At 46.3% G+C, this 24,428-nt stretch overlaps 1 protein-coding gene across 6 annotated transcripts in view; it reads right to left on the bottom strand.

The window, feature by feature from the left end:
• The window catches only part of odr4 (odr-4 GPCR localization factor homolog), a 181,699-nt gene that overhangs the window by 34,934 nt on the left and 122,337 nt on the right, over positions 1 to 24,428 (bottom strand). For all 6 annotated transcript variants that reach the window (XM_072511214.1, XM_072511213.1, XM_072511217.1 and 3 more), the window contains 3 exons: positions 20,772 to 20,957; positions 13,729 to 13,755; positions 10,530 to 10,583 (listed from right to left, as the gene is read on the bottom strand). In XM_072511214.1, coding sequence (XP_072367315.1) covers positions 10,530 to 10,583; positions 13,729 to 13,755; positions 20,772 to 20,957 — 267 coding nt within the window. The remainder of the gene's footprint in view (positions 1 to 10,529; positions 10,584 to 13,728; positions 13,756 to 20,771; positions 20,958 to 24,428) is intronic.

Raw genomic sequence — 24,428 nt, 5'->3', positions numbered from 1 at the left:
AAGGAAACAGGTTGCGAATCATGAACCCCAGCACCCAAAAAACAGGGTAAACCAATTTTTAGTTCATTATCTAAAACAGTAAACTACATTTTAATTATTAAATGGGGTCTTAAAAGATATATATATTTACAGACTACATATATCTTTTAAAACAAGGTTCTAGAGCATGACTGGAAGTATGAAGGAAGACAGCAAAGAGTAGATAAGCTGCCAGGAGAAGGAGAAATCTCAGCAGAAGGTCATGTCCATAGATGGCCTCAGGAGCATTTCTTCTACTTTAACTTCACTAAGGGGCAATGCATGAGATATGTCAGCTGTTATAGTTACAACTGTAACCTCAAACAAGGACACTACTTGTAGTTGTCAAGGTCACTGCTGCTTTCAACTTTCATGCTTTGGCTGTTTGCAGGCTACAAAAGGACTGTGGGAAATATTTAATTTTCTGATTCACATGTTTTGGAAATTACATTTTTAATAGGTCATTGAAATTCTGGAATTCATTAGCTGCTAGATCATACAAACATTCTTCCATGTATACTTACAAGGTCAGAGTTAGGACCAGAACAGCAGGTGGGACCATTTAACTGGAGAACAGAAGACAGTAAATCTGAGAATTGTCTCGTCTTCATTAGGGATGAGTTATTCATGTAATTTCCCCAGAACAAAGAAAATCAATTGGTAAACAAGACAAGGTCTTAAAGTCTCCATATACTTTTTGGATCAAATGACAAGTTTGGGAATGAAAGTTAATTGAAATCTCTATCTGGGACATCCCATGTGTGTAATGTTATCATGGGGATAGGTTTCAGGGATCCAGTATTTTGATTTGGATATATCTATGTGTTTTGTCTCAGAAACCGTTGGTAAGCTTGGCAATAGCATTGAAACAGTCAATGTACCTGTGGAGCTGGAACAGGAAACAGGCAGAGAAAAAGCTTGTCATGTTGTAGGCTACTGAACAAGAAGGCAGTTAAGCCCATGTTTGTGTTGGAGTGCCCACATAAACATGAGGCACTTAAAAAAAAGTTGGAGCGTTGCCTGGCCGAATGCCAGTAAAAAGACCCCAATAAATCTCCTCTGTCAGAGAACTGCAGGGACACCGGAGGAAAATCAAACTGAATCTCAGAGATGGGCCAAACCTTAATTTGGTCCCAGGAGAAGTGAAGACCCTTTCAAGATCCTGTAACATTTAGGGGCTCTTAAATATCGAACAGAAAGTGATGTGTTGAGATTTTTGGGTTTATAATCTAAGTAGCGATGAAATATATACAGTGTTAGATTAATAGTACTTGTTTTGTTAGATTCTTATACAATAAGTTTTAAAATGTGAAATTTTTTGTTGCAATTCTTTCAGTTAACAACTGAGAGTTCAGATTTATTTTTAAAAGGTAACAGTCTTCCTCAAGATTGGAATGCAAGCAACATCGCAATACACTGCACTACTGTATCAAGGCTCTATAAACAAAAAGTAACACTTCTATTTCCTTCTCTTCTGATGGAGAGAAGAATAATTGAGCTTAAGGATTTAGCTGGATGACACGTTTCCTGATGACACAACTGGCATCCTCAAAAAAACACTTCCACTGTATGCACTATTCAGGAATTCCTGCAGTACATCATTGAGTGGAGGTCAATACTTACGGTCATCTGCTGCATATTCCACAATTTCCACATTGAGAAATGAGCCCTTACTAATACTTGCATCCCAACAAATTCAGGAGAGGTAGCAATCAAGAGAGCTCCATTCTGCCCTAGCTCTGATTCAGCAGTTCCAATGGCAACAATATTGAGTCCTGATTTACGAGCAGTCCCATGTTTCATCTTTTTCTTCTTACAATCACTACCACTATACCCTTCTTGCTTTTTTCCCCTCAATTGACTGCAAACCACATACAAATTCAAAATTAAATTTATCAAATGATTAATCTCAGACTAAGCAAAAATGAATCTCACATGCATATGCCTGCCTTTCAGGTTATTTTCCCAATCTTGATGCTTCTTTGAGGTGTTTCCCCAGTGGTTGGAGTTTGGGAGAAAGTTGGCTGCAGAGCTTCAATTGAGGGGACTGCAGGTTGCTTTGTATAGCAACCATGAACCTAGTTCTGAGCATAGAGGGCTGACTGTAATTTGCATCATCTCAGACCAAGATGCAGCAGTATACAGCGAGCTGACAGGCAAGACACTGACAGAGTGGCAAATGTGGAAGAAGTTTTGGACCGAACCGGCCTCCCCGAATAGGCGCCGGAATGTGGCGACTAGGGGCTTTTCACAGTAACTTCATTGAAGCCTACTTGTGACAATAAGCGATTATACAAAAAAAAAGTTATGCTGCGAGAGGACAGCAGGTTCCTCTTTCATGGAGTTAACTGGACGCTCATGGTGAATTCCACTGATTAAGGCGACTCGATGTTCTGCGTACGACGGATGGGACATTTGGTCCATTGAAGCCAGGACCCGAGTCATTTGCAGCAGAACAAATAACAAAGAATAACTGCTCGTGAGCTGGCACTTGTTGCAACCTCTTCCGCTACCCGACTCTTGTAAACTTACGTTTTTTTATTTTAAGGGTTGTGGGTGTCGCTGGCTAGGCCAGCTTTTATTGCCCACCTCTAATTGCCCTCGAGATGGTGATGGTGAACTGCTGCTCGAGTCACTGTAGTCCATGTTGTGCAGGTACATGCATAGAGATGATTGAGAGAGTTCCAGGATTTTGACCCGACAACAGTAAAGGATCAAAGGCATATATTAGGATTACATGTGACTTGGAAGAAAACCTGCAGGTGGTGGTGTTCCCTGTTCCCATGCATCTTCTGCCCTTGTCCTTCTGGGTGGCAAATGTCACGGTTTTGGAAGGTGCTGTTAAGGAGCCTTGGTAAGTTGGTGCAGTGCGCCTTGTAGATTGTATTCACCGCTGTCATTGTGCATCAGTTGTGGATGGAGTGAATGTTTATTGTGGTGAATGGCGTGCCAAACAACCAGGCTTGTGACTTGCCAGATCTGTCCTCCTCTAACCTAGCCTACCAATTCTGGGTATGATCATAGTTGAGGTGTGAGGTGGTAGCTGTAAGAGTAAGATCAAAGGACAATACATCTTCATCATCACTCATCATATTTCTTCACTGACTGAGGAACCTCCACAGACTAACTGCTCAAAATAAAAGTGTACTAGGGTTAGGTTGTGATGTGGTGAGAGCAGAGGGTAAGAAGAGTATATGCCAAAAACATCAGCAGCTCGTGATAAAGAGTGGGTTGGGGGAGGCATGAAATCCTATTTGGCATGTCCACCAGTATTGCTACTGGTGACGGCTTCCATTCTTCGCCAACCCGTTATTGTCAGCATCATCTCCTAAAAGGGTGAATGGTTATGTAGTTTCCCTGCTCCTCCTCCACTGGCAGTCGACCATGTGTCATGAAGCTGCAAAAAAAAAAAAAAAAAAGTTTGTTAGCGAGAATCTTCCAGTAGGATAGTTTAATGTAGTTATTATTAAATAGCTTCTACTGTGTTTGTGTGAGATGTGAGTTGTAGTTGTGAACTTAGCAACAATGCAGGATTTGTGACTGTGATGTAAAAGGTATCAATTGAACTGTGTCATACTCATTGTTGCAGACTGTGGATGGTGGGGAATGGAGGTAGAGTGAATTCAGGAGTTCTTACCTTGACAATTCTTGTCAGATTATTAATTTCTTTCAACACTACATTCACTTCCAAGAAGCAATGTCCCAGCAAATGTTTGTTCAATGGCTCCAGGGCTTGAGCACAAAAATCAAAGTTGACATGACTTGTTCAGTACTGAGGGAGCCCGCGATTCTCAGAGGTGCTGTCTTTCAGATGAGATGTTGAACTTAGGCCCCATGTGACAGCATGGGTGGATGCAAAAGATTCCAAGGCACTATTTCGAAGAAGAGCAGGGGAATTATTCCTGGCATCCTAGTCACTATTTATTCCTCAATAACATAATAATGCAGTCATCAACACATTGCTGTTTGTGAGCACATATTGGTTGTCATGTTTTCTGCATGATAACAGTAACTACAGTTAAAAATGCACTTGATTTGCTGGATAGCACTTTGAGATGTCTGGTGGTTGTGAAAAACACTACATAAATGCAAGTCTTTCTTTTCCTCCTCTTCTTGTCTGCCGTCAGGTGATTAGAAGGCTTTGTGCTACCCCATTGCGAGCTGATATAGAATGTTTCTTCTCCTGCACCAAGGACTCCAGTGTAGCACTTCAGAATATTACTGATCGCTCTCTAGAGGCCAGTTTCAGCAATTTCATCTCACAGACTATTTCCACTTGATCTGCAACCACAATGCACCTCCCATTAAGAGGCACTAGCTGGGACTTCCGGTTGCGGCGATGCCTTGCTAGCCGCACGTTTCGGCGGCTCCAGCTCCGACGGACCTTCGGGCTCTTTTAAGAGCCCCAACGGGAAATTTTTGGGCGACGCAACCCGGTGTGGGGTGAGTGAGTAGGGAGTCCCCCCCCCCCCCCCCCCCCCAACGAAGGAGGAAAATATCGGCGGCGGCGGCTGCAGCGCGAGGAATCGTCGACGAAAGGGACAGAAAGGGAGAAGACACAAGATGGCGGCGGAGAAAGCTCAGGCGACATGGGGGCCCGAGCAAGACAAATTTTTGAGACGGTGTGTGGAGCTACTAAAGAGGGAGGTGCTGACCCCGATGCTACAGGCAATTGAGGGGCTCAAGGAGGCACAAAGGACCCAGGAGACAGAGCTCCGCGTGGTGGAGCAGAAGGTGACGGATAATGAGGACGAGATCCTGGGCCTGGCGGTCAAAACACAGACGCACGAGGCACTCCATATAAAGTGTATTGAAAGGATTGAGGCCCTAGAAAACAGAGCGCGAAGGAAGAACCTTCGGATACTGGGTCTCCCTGAGGGAGTGGAAGGAGCGGACTGTGGAGCTTATGTAAGTACGATGCTAAGCTCATTGATGGGTGCTGAGGCCCCTGCGGGCCCCTTGGAGGTGGAGTGGGCACATTGGATCCCGGCGAGAACCACCCAGGGCGACAATCGTGCGATTTCACCGCCTTAAAGATAGAGAAGAGGTCCTGAGATGGGCTAAAAAGGTGCGGAGTAGCAGATGGGAGAATGCAGTGGTACGGGTGTACCAGGATTGAAGTGCGGAGGTGGCGAGAAGGAGGGCGAGTTTTAACCGAGCCAAGGAGGTGTTACACAAAAAGAAGGTGAAGTTCGGGATGCTGCAGCCGGCACGACTATGGGTCACGTACCAGGAGAGACACCATTATTTCGATACGGCGGAAGAAGCATGGACCTTTATTAAAGAGGAGAAATTGGATCGGAACTGAGGGACTGATACTGCAGTGAATGTTATTGTTAATGTTATGGTTGATGTAAATAGAGAAGTAAATTGGGATGGGGGGAGACACTAGGAAATGTGGGCGCTGGTGAGGGGGGAAAGAAGGGACATAGGCGGAGAATGAGGAATGGGAGGGGGAGGGGAAAGGGAGCTGCGCCACAAGAGGCGGGTCAGATAAAGGGATGTTCCCGCGCCAGAAAGATTATGGCGGGAAGATAGGCGCAAGGTGAATGGGAGTTCCCCACACGGGGGGGGGGGGGGGGGGGGGTCAAGGAGTGAGCAGGAGTAGCCGGGGTCAGTTGAAGTCAGCTGACTTACGGAAGTAATATGGGGGGAGCAATCACGCTAGAAAGGGATCTAGCGGGGGGGGGGGGGGGACAACTGGGTTGCTGCTGCGGAAATCAAAAAGGAAATGGCTAAAGAGTGGGTCGACGGGGATGGAATGCGACGCTTGGGAGTGAGTGGGAGCGCGGAGGCGGGATATGGGACTGGCCTAGAGAAGGTGATGGCTAGTCGACACGGGAGGGGGGCAGGTAGCCCCCTAGTGAGGCTGATCACGTGGAACGTGAGAGGCCTGAACGGACCGATTAAAAGGGCCCAAGTGCTCGCGCATTTGAAAGGACTAAGGGCAGACGTGGCTATGCTCCAAGAGACGCACCTGAAGGTGGCGGACCAAGTTAGGTTAAGGAAAGGATGGGTGGGACAGGTGTTCCACTCAGGACTAGATGCAAAGAATAGAGGGGTGGCCATATTGGTGGGGAAACGGGTAGCATTTGAAGCAAAGAACATCGTAGCAGATAGCGGAGGTAGATATGCAATGGTGAGTGGAAGGCTGGAGGGAATGGAGGTCGTGTTGGTTAATGTATATGCCCTGAATTGGGACGATGCGGGATTTATGAGACGGATGCTGGGGCGTATACCAGACCTGGAGGTAGGAAACTTGATATTGGGAGGGGACTTCAATACCATGCTGGACCCGGGGCTAGATAGATCCAGCTCAAAGACCAGAAGAAGGCCGGCAGCGGCCAAGGTGCTCAAGGGGTTTATGGACCAAATGGGGGGAGTGGATCCATGGCGATTTCTTAGACCGATTGCCAGGGAGTTCTCCTTCTTCTCCCATGTCCATAAAGTGTACTCCCGGATAGATTTTTTTGTTTTGGGAAGGTCGTTGATCTCAAGGGTGGAAGAAGCTCAGTATTCAGCCATAGCGGTTTCGGACCATGCCCCACACTGGGTGGACCTGGAACTAGGAGAGGAAAGGGAACAGAGAGCACTCTGGCGATTAGATGTGGGATTGATGGCAGACGAGGGAGTGTGTGGAAGAGTGCGGGGGTGTATTGAGAGATACCTGGAGGTCAATGACGGGGAGGTCCGTGTGGGAGTGGTATGGGAAGCACTAAAAGCGGTGGTCAGAGGAGAGCTGATCTTCATTGGGGCCCACAAAGGGAAAACAGAGGCCAAGGAAAGGGAAAGATTACTGGGGGAGATTTTAAGGGTGGATAGGGAATTTGCAGAGACCCCGGAGGAGGGACTGTATAGGGAGAGGAGACGACTCCAGATGGAGTTTGACCTCCTGACCACCAGAAAGGCGGAGGTGCTGTGGAGGAAGGCACAGGGGAGGAGGTATGAATATGGGGAAAAGGCTAGTCGCCTGCTGGCTCATCAGTTGCGAAAGAGGACAGCGGCGAGGGAGATAGGGGGAATTAGAGACGAAAAGGGAGCCACGGTGCGAAGAGCAGGGAAGATAAATGAGGTGTTCAAGACCTTTTATGAGGGACTGTATAGGTCCCAACCCCCAGAGGGAGAGGAGGGGATGCGGCAGTTCCTGGATCAATTGAGGTTCCCGAGGGTGGAGGAGCAGGAGGTGGAAGGCCTGGGGGCACCGATTGGGGTGGACGAGGTTATTAAGGGGCTGAGGAACATGCAAGCAGGGAAGGCTCCGGGACCAGACGGGTTCCCGGTGGAATTTAATAGAAAATATGTGGACTTGTTGGCCCCGTTGTTGGTGAGGACGTTCAATGAGGCCAGGGAAGGAGGGACTTTACCCCCGACAATGTCGGAGGCGACGATATCGCTAATTTTGAAGAGGGATAAAGATCCGTTGCAGTGCGGGTCCTATAGACCTATTTCATTATTGAAGGTGGACGCCAAATTGCTGGCAAAGGTACTGGCATCGAGGATAGAGGACTGTGTCCCGGGGGTGGTGCACGAAGACCAGACAGGGTTCGTAAAAGGGAGACAACTGAATGTTAACGTGCGACGACTATTAGGGGTGATAATGATGCCCCCAGTGGAGGGGGAGGCAGAGATAGTGGCGGCAATGGATGCATAGAAGGCATTTGATACGGTGGAGTGGGAGTATTTATGGGAGGTGTTAAGGAAGTTTGGGTTCGGGAATGGGTTTATTAGCTGGGTCAAACTTCTTTATGGGGCCCCAACGGCAAGTGTAGTCACGGGTCGGCAAAAATCGGAGTATTTCCGATTATATAGGGGAACAAGACAGGGATGCCCGCTGTCTCCACTGTTGTTCGCGTTGGCAATTGAACCTTTGGCCATGGCGTTGAGAGACTCCAGGAAATGGAGAGGGGTGATTGGAGGGGGAGAAGAACACCGAGTCTCGCTATACGCGGATGACCTACTGTTGTATGTGTCGGACCCAGCGGGGGGGGAATGATAGAGGTTATGCAGATGTTGAGGGAGTTCGGAGATTTCTCGGGATATAGGTTTAACATGGGGAAGAGTGAACTATTTGTGATACACCCAGGGGACCAGAGTAGAGAGATAGAAGGCCTGCCTTCTAAAGGAAAGTGGAAAGAAACTTCCGATACCTGGGGATTCAGATCGCTAGGAGCTGGGGAACCTTGCACAGACTTAATCTGACACGATTGGTAGAACAAATGGAGGAGGACTTCAAGAGGTGGGACATGCAGCCTCTGTCGTTGGCGGGCAGAGTGCAGGCAATTAAGATGATGGTCCTCCCGAGGTTCTTATTTGTATTTCAATGTCTCCCTATACTAATCACTAAGACCTTTTTCAAAAAAATAGACAGGAGCATCACGAGCTTCGTGTGGGCAGGGAAAGTCCCGAGGGTAAAGAGGGGGTTCCTACAACGTAGCAGGGACAGAGGAGGATTGGCGCTACCGAATTTGGGCGACTACTATTGGGCCGCCAATGTGGCGATGATTCGTAAATGGATGATGGAGGGAGAGGGAGCGGCGTGGAAAAGACTGGAGAGAAAGTACTGTAAAGGGACGAGCTTAGAGGCGCTGGTGACGGCGCCGCTACCGTTCTCACCAAAAAAGTTTACCACGAACCCGGTGGTGGCGGCAACATTGAATATCTGGGGACAATGGAGGCGACAGAGAGGTGTGCGGGGAGCCCTGGTGGGGTCCCCAATCAGGAACAACCATAGGTTTGCCCCAGGAAGAATGGATGGAAGATTTCAGAGCTGGCACCAGTTGGGAATTAGGAGGGTGGGAGATTTATTTATAGATGGGACGTTTGCGAGCTTGGGAGCATTGGAGGAAAAGTATAAGTTGCCCCGGGGAAACTTCCTTAGATATATGCAGGTGAGGGCGTTCCCTAGACAACAGGTGAGGGAATTTCCGCTGCTCCCGGTACAGGGGATTCAGGACAGAGTGCTTTCGGGGGTGTGGGTCGGAGAGGGCAAGGTGTCAGAGATATACCGAGAGATGAGGGAAGAGGGGGAGGAGTTGGTGGGCGAACTAAAAGGAAAGTGGGAAGAAGAGCTAGGGGAGGAGATAGAGGAAGGTATGTGGGCTGATGCCCTAAGCAGGGTAAACTCCTCTTCCTCATGCGCCAGGCTTAGCCTGATTCAATTCAAGGTGCTACATAGAGCACACATAACGGGAGCAAGACTGAGCAGGTTCTTTGGAGTGGAGGACAAGTGTGGGAGGTGCGGCGGAAGCCCGGCAAACCACGCACATATGTTTTGGTCGTGCCCGGCACTGGAGGGGTATCGGAAGGGAGTGACGGGAGTGATTTCTAAGGTGGTGAAGGCCCGGGTCAAACCAGGCTGGGGGCTAGCTCTATTTGGAGTTGCGGATGAGCCGGGAGTGCAGGAGGCGAAAAAGGCTGACGTTGTGGCCTTTGCGTCCCTAGTAGCCCGGCGTAGGCTTCTACTCATGTGGAAGGAGGCGAAACCCCCCGGACTGGAGGCCTGGGTAAACGATATGGCGGGGTTCATAAAACTGGAGCGGATAAAGTTTGCCCTGAGAGGATCGGCTCAAGGGTTCACCAGGCGGTGGCAGCCATTCCTCAACTACCTAGAGGAACGTTAGAGGGAAGACAGATGACCAGCAGCAGCAACCCAGGGGGCAGGGGTGGGTGGAAGTTTTAGTTTATGTTAAATGACTATGTTGTTTAGCCATTTGTTTATTGTTAAACTTTCTTTACTGTTATGTTTGTTCTGTAAGGGGAAAAAATTTTGTTCGAAAAAATTTCAATAAAACATATTTTAAAAAAAAAAAAAGAGGCACTAGCTGCCTACTTCCTTTAAATGGCGTTTTGGACCCTAGATATCAGGCATCTACTTCATGTGTGCCGGCAATGAACAGCACAGGTAGCACTGCTACTCAAATTCATGACAATCAGCAGGCAGCATGGATTTTATGTGCTGCCTCCTGGCAATTAATAGGCACAGGTTAATCTTGGATAACAGTACCCTTGCCCCTTTGCCCTATATAAAGATAAACGGTGGTTAATGTGCTAATGTAAATTGTTTTACCCATCTCTGGTCATAAGGTCTCTGCAGAGAGATACCTGAGGTGGCAGCCTTTCCTCCTAGATTATGAGATACAGAGACACATACAGTAGGTCCCTGAAATAGAAAGCTGCTCGAGCCCCCCAAACCATGGCATCGTCAAATCCAGTTACTGAAAACACGCATCTGAGATCAAGATGAGTGCACTCCTATCGCTCCTTATGTCCAATGCTTCAAAAAGGGAAACTGAACACAATTAATTTAGTTTGAGAGAAGATAAATGGAAAACTGAAATTCCGTCAGATTAAGCCCTCTTTGATAATTTTGTTTTCCATGTCTTAAGAGATGGTATCACAGCCTGTTTCTGGAAATCTGGAAGATAATAATTCAATAAACAAGCAAACATTTCAGCAGAATCTTGTGTCGTCAATTTCAGGAAGACTGGAAATGCCAGTCATATGCAACTTACCTTTATATTTAAACCCAGTTTCTGTGGTGTCCTGGTCGTCTTTTCTTCCCAGGGCTTTTCATTTAAACATAGAAAATAGAATTTGGATCAGTCAAAGCTAACTTTACTTCCTATACAACTTTATCTCAAATCTCTTATCTGTACTTTTCTATAACCTATGAATGCCAGGGGAGCATTATATGCCAGTAAGCTATGTTTCACAAGTGAATCAAACTAGTTAATTTATGAGGAACTTTTAAACTCCAATAATGTTATATGATTTTGACAATTGTTACATCACAAGATGGGTTATGTTTTAAAACATCGCCTTTAACTTAAGGTAAAATTGGAAATTACAGAAGCACCCCAGCTCAGAGACATGGCTATGCATCTTGTTGTCATAGGCCTGAAACTCAAACAGAAACCTACTGAAATCAAGTGACAGTTTTCACAACTTTACACAGTAACTTATAGAAAAGGACAGTTGCTTTGTGAAACACAGGGAGAGGAACAAAGCAGTTATGGGGAAGCAGGATGCTTGTAAGAATGTTTTTTTTTGATTGATAGGAAGGAACAGAACAGATTGGGGTTTGGGAGATTTAAGGAACAAGGAGTTACTTAAGTGGGCCTTGCTGGTGGGAGTCGGAATCAGGCTAAGTGGAATGATTTCAATGGGCACTGGAAACTGCAATGTAGCTTAGCAGGGAGAAATGAGCCTGCTTCAGAATCGGGAGTAACATTAGACAACAAACTGGCACTCTCATGGGAGCAAAAGCGAGGTTGCAAAATGGGTAGAGTGGAATTTTTCAAAGTTTGAACAAACAAAATTTCACATTTACTTTTGCCTTACATAGCAAGTGGAGGGAATTAAAAATTTTCCATGGGCAATTTCCCAGCATTGGGAACCATCCACAAATTGTGATCTAACCCACAAAGTTTAAATGATTCTGTCTATTTTACACCAATAGTTGCCCAGATACTGCTAGAAGAATGAAAACCATTTCTAGCTTCTGAGGTGACTACTGTACTGAGCACCCCCCACCCCCCCCCACCCCACCACCCCCCCGCCCCCCCAGGGACTTCCTTCAGACCAGAGCTCTCGGCCATCTCAAAAGCCTGAGGGTGAATGTAGTCTTCCTAAATGAGTTGCATCAAAGAGAGAGGGATCGACTGCAGATAAGGGTGGGCATCATGGGAGTGTCCCTTTAGGAAAGGTTTTGGGCTTATCACATGGCTTCAGTGATGTTTTGTGTAGGTGGAGCTGGGCTATGGCTCTGTGGGCTGTTTTTGGTTTCGCTTTCACATTTTTAAATTTTATTTATAGATTTAGAGTACTCAATTAATTTTTTTTCCAATTAAGGGGCAATTTAGCGTGTTCAATCCACCTACCTTGCACATCTTTGGGTTGTGGGGGCGAAACCCATGCAAACACGGGGAGAATGTGCAAACTCCACACGGACAGTGACCCAGAGCCGGGATCGAACCTGGGACCTCGGCACCGTGAGGCAGCAGTGCTAACCCACTGCGCCACTGTGCTGCCCCTATTTCACTTTCACATTTGACTGCTGTGGACTCAGACAGGAGAAAGAGATGTTTTGACTTGTCTGTCTCGTTTAATTTTAAATATCTGTTCCAGTAAATATGAACCTGGTGGTGATTTTTAAGATATAGTTTGCTTTCCGGCAGGGTTTAAACCTGCGGGTGAGACAGGGTCAATATCTCAGGGAAAGGCACTCTCATTCAAGTGAGAATGCAGAGTGCTGGGCCACGCCCATGAAAAGTTTTTTTTTTGTTTATGGAATTTTGTTTTTGAATGGGAACAGTAAAAGGGGGAATTCATTAAGTGTTATACATAGATTACTGCAGCTGTGAGGTGTCTTAATGTTTGTAATTGATAAAAATTCTTGGTGTTTGTTTATATATATATATATATTAACTAAGTTCTTAGAATAAAGCTTGTTTTGATTAAAGTGTCTTGGAAGACTTGAATCACACCTTAAGTGAAGGCTCTTGTGCTCATCCTAGCCAAATTCAACAAAAAGTTTTAGGCCAGGTGAACTTCATAATACACTTTGGAGTTTTTAAACCCTGGCCCATAACTGTGGGACAAAAGTTTCACACGTGTTTCGCACCAGGGCAAGGGGAGTGGCCAAATCAGTCAGCAGGACAGTAGCATTCATGGTGACGAATACAGTGACAGACCTAGGGGGCTGATTTATCATGGCCAGCGGGACCCTGGAAGGGGCCGTGGTAGTACTGGTAAATATATACAACCCAAACTGCGTCAGAGTGCGTCAAGAAAACTATAGCCAAAATCGGGGACGGGGGGAATGACTTTAATTGCGTGCAAGACCCACAAATTAACAAATCCAACCCTAGAGAGACAGCCATAACAGGAATGGCTCGAGAGACAAACACCTTTATCGAGCAAATATGGGGGGGGGGGGGGGAGAGAGAGAGTAGACCCATGGAGGTTCAACCACCCGAGAGAAAAATAATTCTCTTTCTTTTCCCACACGCACAAGGCCTACTCACTCTCACACTTTTTCATAAGGTGATGCCAGCTCCCTAATTCACAACCTACCATGGTTGTTTGATTAAAGGTAGAGGTCTACCATGGGAAAAATCATATTATTCTGTGGTACAGACTGGACCTGAAGTGAACCATTGTTGCACTCGCTGATCTTTTAAGTTGTTAGCAATCAGTACTGCCCTTAAGTGCAATATTACACCAGGTATAGGTATGATATCATAAGAAATGTGGTTTATAAATTATATTCTATGACAGACTTTCAAAATTACATGAAAATGCCGGTACTGCTGCAATAACTACATTAGAGTGCTCAATTATCTTCTTTTGCAATTAAGGGGCAATTTAGTGTGGCCAATTCACCTACCCTGGACATCTTTATGGGTTGTAGGGGTGAGATACACACAGACACGGGGAGAATGTGCAAACTCCACACGGACAGTGACACTGGGCCGGTATCAACCCGGGTCCTTGGTGCCATGATGCATCAGTGCTAACCACTGTGCCACCGTGCTGCACGTATGGCGTCTTAATTTTAACCAACTCGAAGTTGTCACTTTTGCGGTTACATTTTACACCCATTGTCTAGAAATGCATAGTGAATCTGGACATATATCTCTCACTCTTCACATTGTTTCATTATGGACCTATAGTACAGCAGTTGTTGAATAATATTGTCTCTAAGCTTACTGTCGGATTCTTCGGTCCCCATCTCTTCTGTAGTTTTTGCATCCAATTATAAAAAAAAATAAAAATGAAACCATGTTAGACAAGTGGATAGTAGAAAAAGTAGCATATTCTTTATTCATGAACATCAGCAAATTAAAATATTAAATATACTTTATATCACATGGAACATTCAATTTTAGTGAGGGTATAAAATGGATTTTCCGCCTGAAATTTCTTTCCCCAATGAGGTGCATCATGGCTGACCGATCTGATATTGCATTTTATGCCCTTGTTGAAGTTAAAGGTTCTGGTGAATATTTCTTGAAACAATGAAATCTTTTTAGAAGAATTTGTACGTTTACAATGAATTAATAAAAACATATGTTCTTTTTGACATTCAATTTCAAGGTCCATTCATGCATTATCAATAATTGTATTAAATAAGTTGCCGAGATGTCCCTGTGGAAAGTAAAATGGTTAAGAAGAACAGCTACTTCTAATTTTCACAGCTCAGACCACCTGCCAAAATTATTTTCTTATGCTCACCACCTGCAGCAACTTCAATAATTTTGACCGAGAACTCTTATGAATTGAACATTAACCTTAAGCATACATTGAATGGAATGTAATGCATCTAGAAACTGCTAATTTCGAAAAGGTTTACAGCAGAAATACTATGGGATGAACTGACAGAAATACATCATGTGGAAATTTCCCTCCCGGGGCTATGTTCCGTGGCAGGACAGGGATGGAGAGTGTTTCCCACCGCAGAGGCTGCCAGGAACTTGTGCTGTACAGAGCAATCCGTCTTCACTAATTATGCAGTCAGAGGGGCTTCCTGACATTTCACGCGGCAGGTTGGGTTGGATGGCATGTGTCCCACCATCATATCCAAGCGCCAGAGTAAAAGATGCCTGGACAGCAACGTATCCACCACACTCGCTGAAGGGATGGCCAGAAGAGGAGTTGGAGCACCACAGAACAAGTTCAACCAAATGGAGGGCAGGAGGGATGTCCTCTATCTACCCAATGGGAGGAGGCGGCCAAGCAGAGAGATGAGCCCTGCATGACAGCAAGTCTCCAAGGCAGTCAGTGTCCACGGCCTCCAGCAGAGGACTGGCCTATGCCACAAAAGAATGAATGACCTTATTTACGTCGCCAAGGTGAGTAAAGCCTCAGCTATTCACATTCTTCTCAATAAATGGTGCAGAAGACATGGGCCTCAGTGACAATAGAACATAGAACAGTACAGCACAGAACAGGCCCTTCGGCCCTCGATGTTGTGCCGAGCTTTGTCCGAAACCAAGCTATCCCACTCCCTGTCATTCTGGTGTGCTCCATGTGCCTATCCAATACCCACTTGAAAGTTCCTAAAGTGTCCGACTCCACTATCACAGCAGGCAGTCCATTCCACACCCTAACCACTCTCTGAGTAAAGAACCTAACTCGGACATCCCTCCTATATCTCCCACCCCGAACCTTATAGTTATGCCCCGTGTAACAGTTACATCCACCCGAGGAAATAGTCTCTGAACGTCCACTCGATCTATCCCCCTCATCATCTTATAAACCTCTATTAAGTCGCCTCTCATCCTCCTCCACTCCAAAGAGAAAAGCCCTAGCTCCCTCAACCTTTCCTCATAAGACCTATCCTGCAAACCAGGCAGCATCCTGGTAAATCTCCTTTGTACCCTTTCCAATGCTTCCACATCCTTCCTGTAATGAGGTGACCAGAACTGCACACAATACTCCAAATGTGGTCTCACCAGGGTCATGTGTAGTTGCAGCATAACCCCATGGCTCTTAAATTCAAGCCCCCTGTTAATAAACGCTAACACACTATAAGCCTTCTTCATGGCTCTATCCACTTGAGTGGCAACCTTCAGAGATCTGTGGACATGAACCCCAAGATCTCTCTGTTCCGCCACATTCCTCAGAACCCTGCCGTTGAACCTGTAATCCGCATTCAAATTTTTTCTACCAAAATGAATCACCTCGCACTTACCAGGGTTAAACTCCATCTGCCATTTTTCGGCCCAGCTCTGCATCCTATCAATGTCTCTTTGCAGCCTACAACAGCCCTCCACCTCATCCACTACTCCACCAATCTTGGTGTCATCAGCAAATTTACTGACCCCCTGTTCGGCCCCCTCCTCCAAGTCATTTATAAAAATCACAAATAGCAGAGGACCCAGCACTGATCCCTGCGGTACACCGCTGGTAACTGGTCTCCAGTCTGAACTTTCCATCCACCACCACCCTCTGTCTTCTATGTGATAGCCAGTTAGTTATCCAATTGGCCAAATTTCCCTCTATCCCACACCTCCTTACTTTCTTCATGAGCTGACCATGGGGAACCTTATCAAACTCCTTACTGAAATCCATGCATATGACATCAACTGCTCTACCTTCATCTACACACTTAGTTACCTCCTCAAAGAATTCAACCAAATTTGTGAGGCAAGACTTACCCTTCACGAATCGGTGTTGACTATCCAGGATTAAGCTGCATCTTTCCAAATAGTCATTAATCCTATCCCTCAGGATCTTTTCCATTAACTTACCAACCACCAAAGTAAGACTAACCAGGGTCATTCCTATTCCCTTTCTTGAACAGAAGAACAACATTCGCCACTCTCCAATCCTCTGGCACTATCCCCGTGGACAGTGAGGACCCAAAGATCAAAGGCAAAGGCTCTGCAATCCCATCCCTTGCCTCCCAAAGAATCCTAGGATATATCCCATCTGGCCCAGGGGACTTGTCGACCCTCAGGTTTTTCAAAATTGTTAATACATCTTCCCTCAGAACATCTACTTCCTCCAGCCTATCCGCCTGTATCACTCTCTCATCCTCAAAAACATAGCCCCTCTCCTTGGTGAACACTGAAGAAAAGTATTCATTCAACGCCTCTCCTATCTCTTCTGACTCCATGAACAAGTTCCCACTACTGTCCTTGACCGGCCCCAACCTCACCCTGGTCATTCTTTTATTTCTCACGTAAGAGTAAAAAGCCTGTAATAAGGCTATGCCTCATGGCCTCACTCTGCAGATGAAGAGGCCACTGTGGACTCTCACGCTTTCTCACAGAAAGCTCACATGCTGGGAGGAAAATGCTCAAACATGGTGCGCACTAATGAGCACCTCTAATGACAATCCTCTCTGGGCCCTTATACTTATATCTCCATGGGTTCATTACACTCAAGGGTGCTGGCCCAGAACCTTCTGGACAATCTGCAGTGCAATAATCAGATGACACACAATCCAGTGGGTTATTTCTAAGACTGGAAGCATGGGAAATATATATGAAACCCAACTGTTCTACACCCCAACTTCTCTCTTTGCACAGGGAGGTTAAGTCATAACAGAACATGGACAAATCCATGGGAGATTGAAAGATTTGCTTACGTCCTTCCATCTCGCAAGGATCAATGCATATCATAGAGACAACAGTGTCATGGGTGCCTCCACATTGGAAGCAGCTCATGCAGTCACTTGCTCTCTCCTCTCACTTACAGGTGCCACCAGGAAGAGAGCAATGCTTGGAACTGAGGAAACCCCATTCAGCTACAAACCCAGAGAGGAGCAAGGACATCAATGAAGGAAGTGCACCTGTAGAGGCCAAACAGTAGATGCCTGCACCATCCACCAGCCCAGCGACACACACCTTGATTGGTGTTAGATCCGGTTTTGGAAGTTTCTCATTCTGGTGGCCAGTGGATGGATATGTGTCTGCAGCAGGGGGAAGGAGAGTCAGCCAAGCTCAATGGCATTTGGAGGAGTTCTGGGGAAGGGGCATCTGTAAGGTTCAAGTCCGATGACATGCCTCTGGAATCAGCCATCTGGAGGCAGCGGAAAATCAGGAAGAGATATCGGGGATTCTCAACAGGGAGGCACACAGGCAAAGTCGTCATCTTATGAAATGGTGCCAACCTGTGCATGCATGGATGTCTCCATCCAACCCCCATTACAATAGACAAACCCTTCCAATTCCCGAATCGTCATCACCCTCCACAGCCTCTCCAACAATCCTCAGTACACCTTGTGGTACTAGGAACTGGCTGCTAAGGAGGAAATACACACATAGGCCAGAAACATAAACTGCCAAATAAGGCCCTGACTGAAATCGATACTGGCCATCTGCAAGAGCACTCAACACAGAAGCTCATTATCGCTATATGGACTTTGTAATTACCCATTCACAGTAGTTAACAGTTTGACACAAAAGGACAAAAGACCATGCTCTGAATATGTAACTAATATGACAGAAGTGATCAACTTTGCAGCAGGTGAACGATAAACAAAGAGGCCATCAGACTCCATAATGGGCCAATAGCTGGTCAGATAGTGTTTCAGAGGATAATGGATCTTGATTGAATCACCCAGGCTGAACAGGAGTATCCTGTTTATTCCTAATAATGAGTTTAAGTCTAGATGGGAGAACAGAACTCAGGACAGGTGTGGGCATACACCTATGACTCAGTGCTAGCAGAACCAGTATAAAAGGAAAATGGGAACAGATTTTCAGCGACAACCTGAGAGCCCCCAGGCACAGCCATCACAAGAAGAAGAGGCCCTGAGCTCCGAGAAGATATCCACATCGAGTGATCTTAGCGTGGCCTGCCTCTTTTGCTAAATGCGAGTAATACCTAGAGCTGAGCTGAGAGTCAGAGTGGTATTCTGTGTGAGTAATGTTGAAGGTTGCAATATCCAAATAAAGTAGAGTTACAGTAAATGAATCGGAGAATTGTGAATAAAATTGGGTTAACCCACAAATCTGCTTTTGTCCTTTGTTCATCTCATAATTAAGTGCACCTGAATAAATAAAGGGATCAGGAAAGGTCAAAAATGAGCTATTCTCTTTCAGACAACCTGCTTTTGCTTAAAGTTTCCAAATTTTCAGGCATTCAGGAATTACCACCTGCCCAGACACTGCAGCTCAAGGAGGAAGAGCAACAGCACTGTGGAAGGGGTTTCATCACTTAGTCTGAGATATTATCACTGCAGGTTCATCAAATGTTATCATACAGTCCGGATCAGCATGTGAGGAGTCATTTAGACCCAAGTGGTAACTGTAGTCAGTTACAGTCACCAAGCTGGCAGAGAACATGGCATGGACTGTGCCCGCTAGCATCTGCTCCATCTCCCTGTCATGCTGTAGACCCAGAGTCACTGTGTGGTCAGGGTCTAGATGGGGGCTTTGGCTTGTCGATTCTCCCAAAGTAAAATGTTTGAGTCATAGTTTCCTAAAACCATGACTCTCTATTTAAATATTTACACATTTGGAAGTATGCACAAGGTTGGTGCTTTCAGATACCTTTCAATGGAAAAGGTTCCATAAGTTTTACTTACATGCAATCAGAATGCCTGGCCCCTTAAATAATGATACAACAGAGCCCATCTTGACGCTTCACAGAATTTTTTAAAATACAAAATATGGTCAATTCAGGTGTTGCCTGGACCTGCGTTGCCCAATTTTGGTATCCTGGCACATCAGCTCGTTGAGCTGTGTTATATTAGATGCCACTATTTTCATGTGTTCAGGTGCACGCAGAGGATGTGGCTGCATGAGGCCATATCAATGATTGACAGCACATGAGTCACACAGGTATCAGCCCATGGCACTGCTTGCACCTGAACATTGGAGGCAGTCTACGATCACCCATTAAGCAGGATTTTGCCTGTTGGCTTCAGGACCCCTTCATCATGTCTAATAGGAGTCAGATGCCTGCACTGTTGTGGGAACAGGCTTTCATGTGTGATTTTCCTTCATTTGACTAAATCAATTCAGTTATCCAATTATAGATAGTGGGTGCGATTCAGCGAACTTGAGTTAAAGTCCATTGAGCGGCACGTTTAGCGGGGCGTTTCTCGGTGCCTGCAATGCTGCTATTCAACGGTACTTTTGGCCTTTTTTTGGCCTCAGGGAGATTCTTTCCACTGGCTCCCTCCCAGCAGAAAAGTCTCCTTGCAGATCGGGGTGCCATTTTGACCGCTGACCTGATCTTTTTGTGGCCCCCCCCCCCCCCCCCCCCCCCACTAATTTGTGACCTCCCCTCACACACCCAACCTTGGGGAGCCCCCCCCTCCCCCGGAACCCCATCTCTACCTGGTAAGGCACCCCCGGGCCCGACCCCTGGCAGTGCCAACCTGTAATGCGGCGACCAGAACTGTACTCAAAACACCAGCTGTGGCCAAACATGCATTTATACAGTTCCCTCATTACACATCTGCTTCATGTTCAATACCTCGTCCACTAAAAGAAAACATTCTTTAAGCTTTCTTTACCACCCTATCCACCTGCTCTTTAGGGACATGCACTCCAAGGACTCTCACTTCCTCTACCCCTTTCAATGTCCTTCCGATTGCTGCGTTCTCCTAGCTTTGTTTTCCCTCCCCAAGCATGTTATGTCATATTCAATTTGTCACTTTTCAGTCACTTGGGATGCAACAGATGTGAACAGTGTCTATTAATGCGATTGCAGCTCTTGATCGATATTTAAACATGACTGCACCATCATTACAGCAATCCATTGAAATTCTTGTCTGATAATCACCTTCAATTTTCTTGATTATAATTCTTACCTTATCCATGCTAATCTGGGCAAATCACCCGAGGATAAGACATCTGCAATAACCTTATAAAATCAATTTTACAGAATGCTTAAATGAAAAAATAAAATTGCAGTGTTCCAATAAGATCCCAATTCACCAACAGAAAGCTGAATTAATACCAACTGAAGTATAGTTCCTGTTACCAGTTTTAAAAATTAAGCTTTGTAACATGCAAGTATCTCTGCAAATCTCTTAACCATTACATAATTTCTTAATGCTGTCAAATACTATAACAAGAAAGGCATCACTATGATCAATTAATCCATTCAACTAGCTCAAAACCTGAACTTAAGCAGAGTTTTATTTCAGGACCTTAGCAAGGCATTTTAATATAGACACATGCAGCATTGTAATTACAGGTGACTAGACTGTTAGAACCATAATCCACCCCAATTTTAAAGGAATACAGTCGAACAGGTATTTGCATGGTAAAGATGGATAAATAACTCACCCAACATGACTTCTTCTGTCCTATCCAACTGTGCTGGGTTTAGTTCATAATCCAACAATTCCTTATAGCGTTCTTCCTGCTCCTTATTTCCCTCGTCTGCAAACCCATAATCACAGAAAGCAACACCGGAAGGCAAGACGGAGGCAAATATCCTGTGCGGAGCTTTGAGGCTTGAAGAGTCGCCTTCTGGTGAAAAACAGGACATGAAACTAATTTTTAAATGAGACAACCATGTTGTACTTTTACCGCAGACAATGCTTAAACTAACAAAGTAAGGTACATAAACCTAATGGGTGCCAAATAACAACAGTCAGGAAGCATGTAAATTTTGATGTTCTAAATTACACTGTAATAGTGTAGCCACTTCAAATGTCCAACTCCCGATTCAAAATGGCAAACGGCAAAGGCTGATGGGGAAGTCAGCCAACAAGACAAAAATGAGCAACTGCAGGTTGGCTGTGTATTTACCTCTGGAAAGGCCAGACAAGATCGATACCAGCAACCATCAGCATAACAAAACACCAGCCATCTGCATACTAATGAGCAATCCCCGGGAACAATAAGGAACATTTAGACACACAAAGCAAAACCAGACTCTTCGGCGCCAGCAGAAGCCTACACAAAAGGAGGTGAACGAGCACCTCAAGGCCGCCCATCGATCAGGGAACCGCTCCAGCATTGGAGAAAATCGAACCAAGTGATTGGGACAAAGTCCAATCACTTGGGACCAGGTACAGGGTCCGCCCCGAAAGGCAGGAAGCCCCTAAACTATAAGAATTAGCCCCAAGTTCAAATCGCGCTCTTCGCTCTTCTCCACCGCTTCTCCAGCTCTTCAGCAGCTGATCGAGATAGGCGCTCCTGGCTATCAATCTGTATCAACTTCAAATCCTGCAGGCTCAGAACCCGAACGAAAGGCCATTTGTTTCCCTGACCCACAATGTGGGCCAGTTCCAAGTTAAGTATAGGCCTGTTAGTTATAGCAGTAGCTTAAACGTAGAATTTGTGCATGAGTAGCGATTACTGTGTAAAATAAATGTGCTTTGATTTAAATCTTACTAATCGGTGTATTGGATTGTTGATCATTACTCGGACTTGAACCACGTGGCGGTATCATAAAGATACCTGGCGGCTCAAGAGCAAAGGTGATAAAACAGAGCAATTAAACTAAGGCAAAGTTAGCAACATTATTTGGCGACATCCTGACGGGACCCGATCTAGAAGTGGAAAACCACTCCGGGAGAAAACAGAATTTGAATTAGAGATCCAATTGGAAACAGAAAACCACAAGTGTTCAAGCAGTTCTGATCAATACTCATAATTTGGAAGTGTGTGCATGCATGCATAACTAACAGGGCGATAAGGTAAAACTGATAGATTTTTTGTATTTTGAAAAGAAACGAAAGCCGTACCCGTATTTACAGCACCACCTTAATACCCCTGTCCCAAATTTGAAGAGCAGCATTCGGATTAATACCCCTGTCCCAAATTTGAAGAGCAGCATTCGGATAGGAAAGAAGGCAATGCAGCGCCTCTTGAACCCAGAGGAATTTGCGGTCGCAGCGACCAGCAGCAGTAGAATGGGACAATTGGGAGGAAGAGATCAGGAAATATCTCAAAGGGAAAGGACAGCCCCTTTGGAATGAATTCTGTGACAACGAGGAATCAGGTCCTGGGAGTATAGGACATACTTGGTGGGAGACCCTGAGCGAGATCCACAAAAAGAGCTTAGGGAAAGCTCGCAAGCCGATGGCAATCATGTCCTGCTTGGCACAATTGCGAGGCACAGAGGAGGTCGTTAGGATGCTCCGGAAAGAAGTTGAGGTCATACATCGAATGAGTAAGGTCGATGTAAGCGAGGTAGAAAAGGAGAATTTGGAATTGAGAAGGAAGTTGGCAGCAAAAGATGGAGGTGGAGGATGCCAAAAGGGCACACCAGTCTTGTCTGGCGCACCTAAGCAGCTTCCAGTCTAAATATGAAAAGGACTATCAGGACACGCAACGTGCAGTCCTGGTACGTGAGGAAACGGAAAAACAGGTAGAAGCACTAGAGACAGTGTAGTGACCTCAAGGCAGCATTAAGAGCACTCCATGCTGCCACCGCAGAACAAAGAGAAAGCACGCTAGATCACGCAAAGTGCCGGAAGCAGATTGCAGAGCTGCAATCTCTGCTTTCAGTTCAGAAAGGTTTCCAGGAAACTTTTGGAGAAAAATTAGATCAGGAAGACGGCCCTGATTGGGAAGAATTGAATAAAACAGCGCAGAGATATGTTCAGGGAACATGTGCGCAGGGAAAACCACAAAAGAGGAAAGCGGCCCAACCCCCCACACAGCAGATAGTTCAAGCTCCAATGAACCCAGTAACCACCCACCGCACAGCCACATCGGACGATGAGGAATTTCTGTATTCCACCCCCTTAACAGTGACCCAATTACGGGACGCGTGCGATAAGATCACACCGTTCCTCCCCGCCTCAGACCCCCACCATTTCTTTGCCACAGTTAAGCTTCAGGCGACCATGTACGGCCTGGATGAGCAAGAGCATGTAAAGCTCACCGTTTTAAATTTAGACCCTTCAGTAGCAGCAGCCCTTCCCGACCCACAGAACGTAGGAGGAGGCACCCTTGCAGAAATGCATACCGCGATCCTGGATGCGATCGGGTATAACCGGGGTGACCCCGTAGATGGCCTCAACAAATGTAGGCAAAAGAAATCCGAGCACCCCACAGTGTTTGCTGGACACCTGTGGATCCACGTTGCAGCAGTCTTTGGAGACTTAGACCGTGCCCATTTGTCCCCAGGCAACATGGCCAAATGGACCCGCACCCTTATCTCCCATGCCACAGAAACAGGACAGAAAGCCTGCGCGAGTTATGATCCCTCAGAGGAGGCCCATAACAAGAAGTGGGTAGTGAAAGGATTGTCCCGCGCTTGGGAGCAATGTATACAAAGCAAATCGGCAGTCAAGAATCCCGAGGAAAGACTTCCGGTTGCGGCGATGACCAGCTAAGCCGCACGTTTCGGCGGCTCCAGCTCGAACGGATCTTTGGGCTCTTTTAAGAGCCCCAACGGGGAATTTTTTCGGGACAAAACCCAGTGAGGGGTGAGACAACAGGGAGATCCCCCCCCAGCGAAAAAGAAAAATATCGACGGTGGCGGCCAGATCGCGAAGAATCCTAGAGGACAGGGGCAGAAGGAAAAAAGGAGCAAGGTGGCTGCGGAGGGAGCCCAGCCGACATGGGGACCGGACCAAGACGAATTCTTAAGACGGTGTGTGGAGCTGCTTAAAACGGAGGTGCTGGCCCCGATGCTACAAGCAATTGAGGGGCTTAAGGAGACACAAAAGACCCAGGAGATGGAGCTCCGTGTGGTGGAGCAGAAGGTGACGGACAACGAGGACGAGATCCTGGGCCTGGCGGTCAAAATGCAGACGCACGAGGCGCTCCACAGAAAGTGCATTGAAAGGATTGAAGTCCTAGAAAACAGATCACGGAGAAAGAACCTCGGATCCTGGGTCTCCCCGAGGGAGTGGAAGGAGCGGACGGCGGGGCTTACGTGAGCACGATGCTATGCTCGCTAATGGGAGCTGAAGCCCCCTCGGGCCCCTTGGAAGTGGAAGGGGTCCATCGGGTCCCTGTGAGGAGACCAAAGGTGGGAAA

This window comes from Scyliorhinus torazame, chromosome 7, assembly GCF_047496885.1.
Source record: "Scyliorhinus torazame isolate Kashiwa2021f chromosome 7, sScyTor2.1, whole genome shotgun sequence".
Taxonomy (NCBI): Eukaryota; Metazoa; Chordata; class Chondrichthyes; order Carcharhiniformes; family Scyliorhinidae; genus Scyliorhinus; species Scyliorhinus torazame.
Note: the sequence above shows the minus strand (reverse complement) of the source record. Positions and strands in the feature narration are given on the sequence as shown.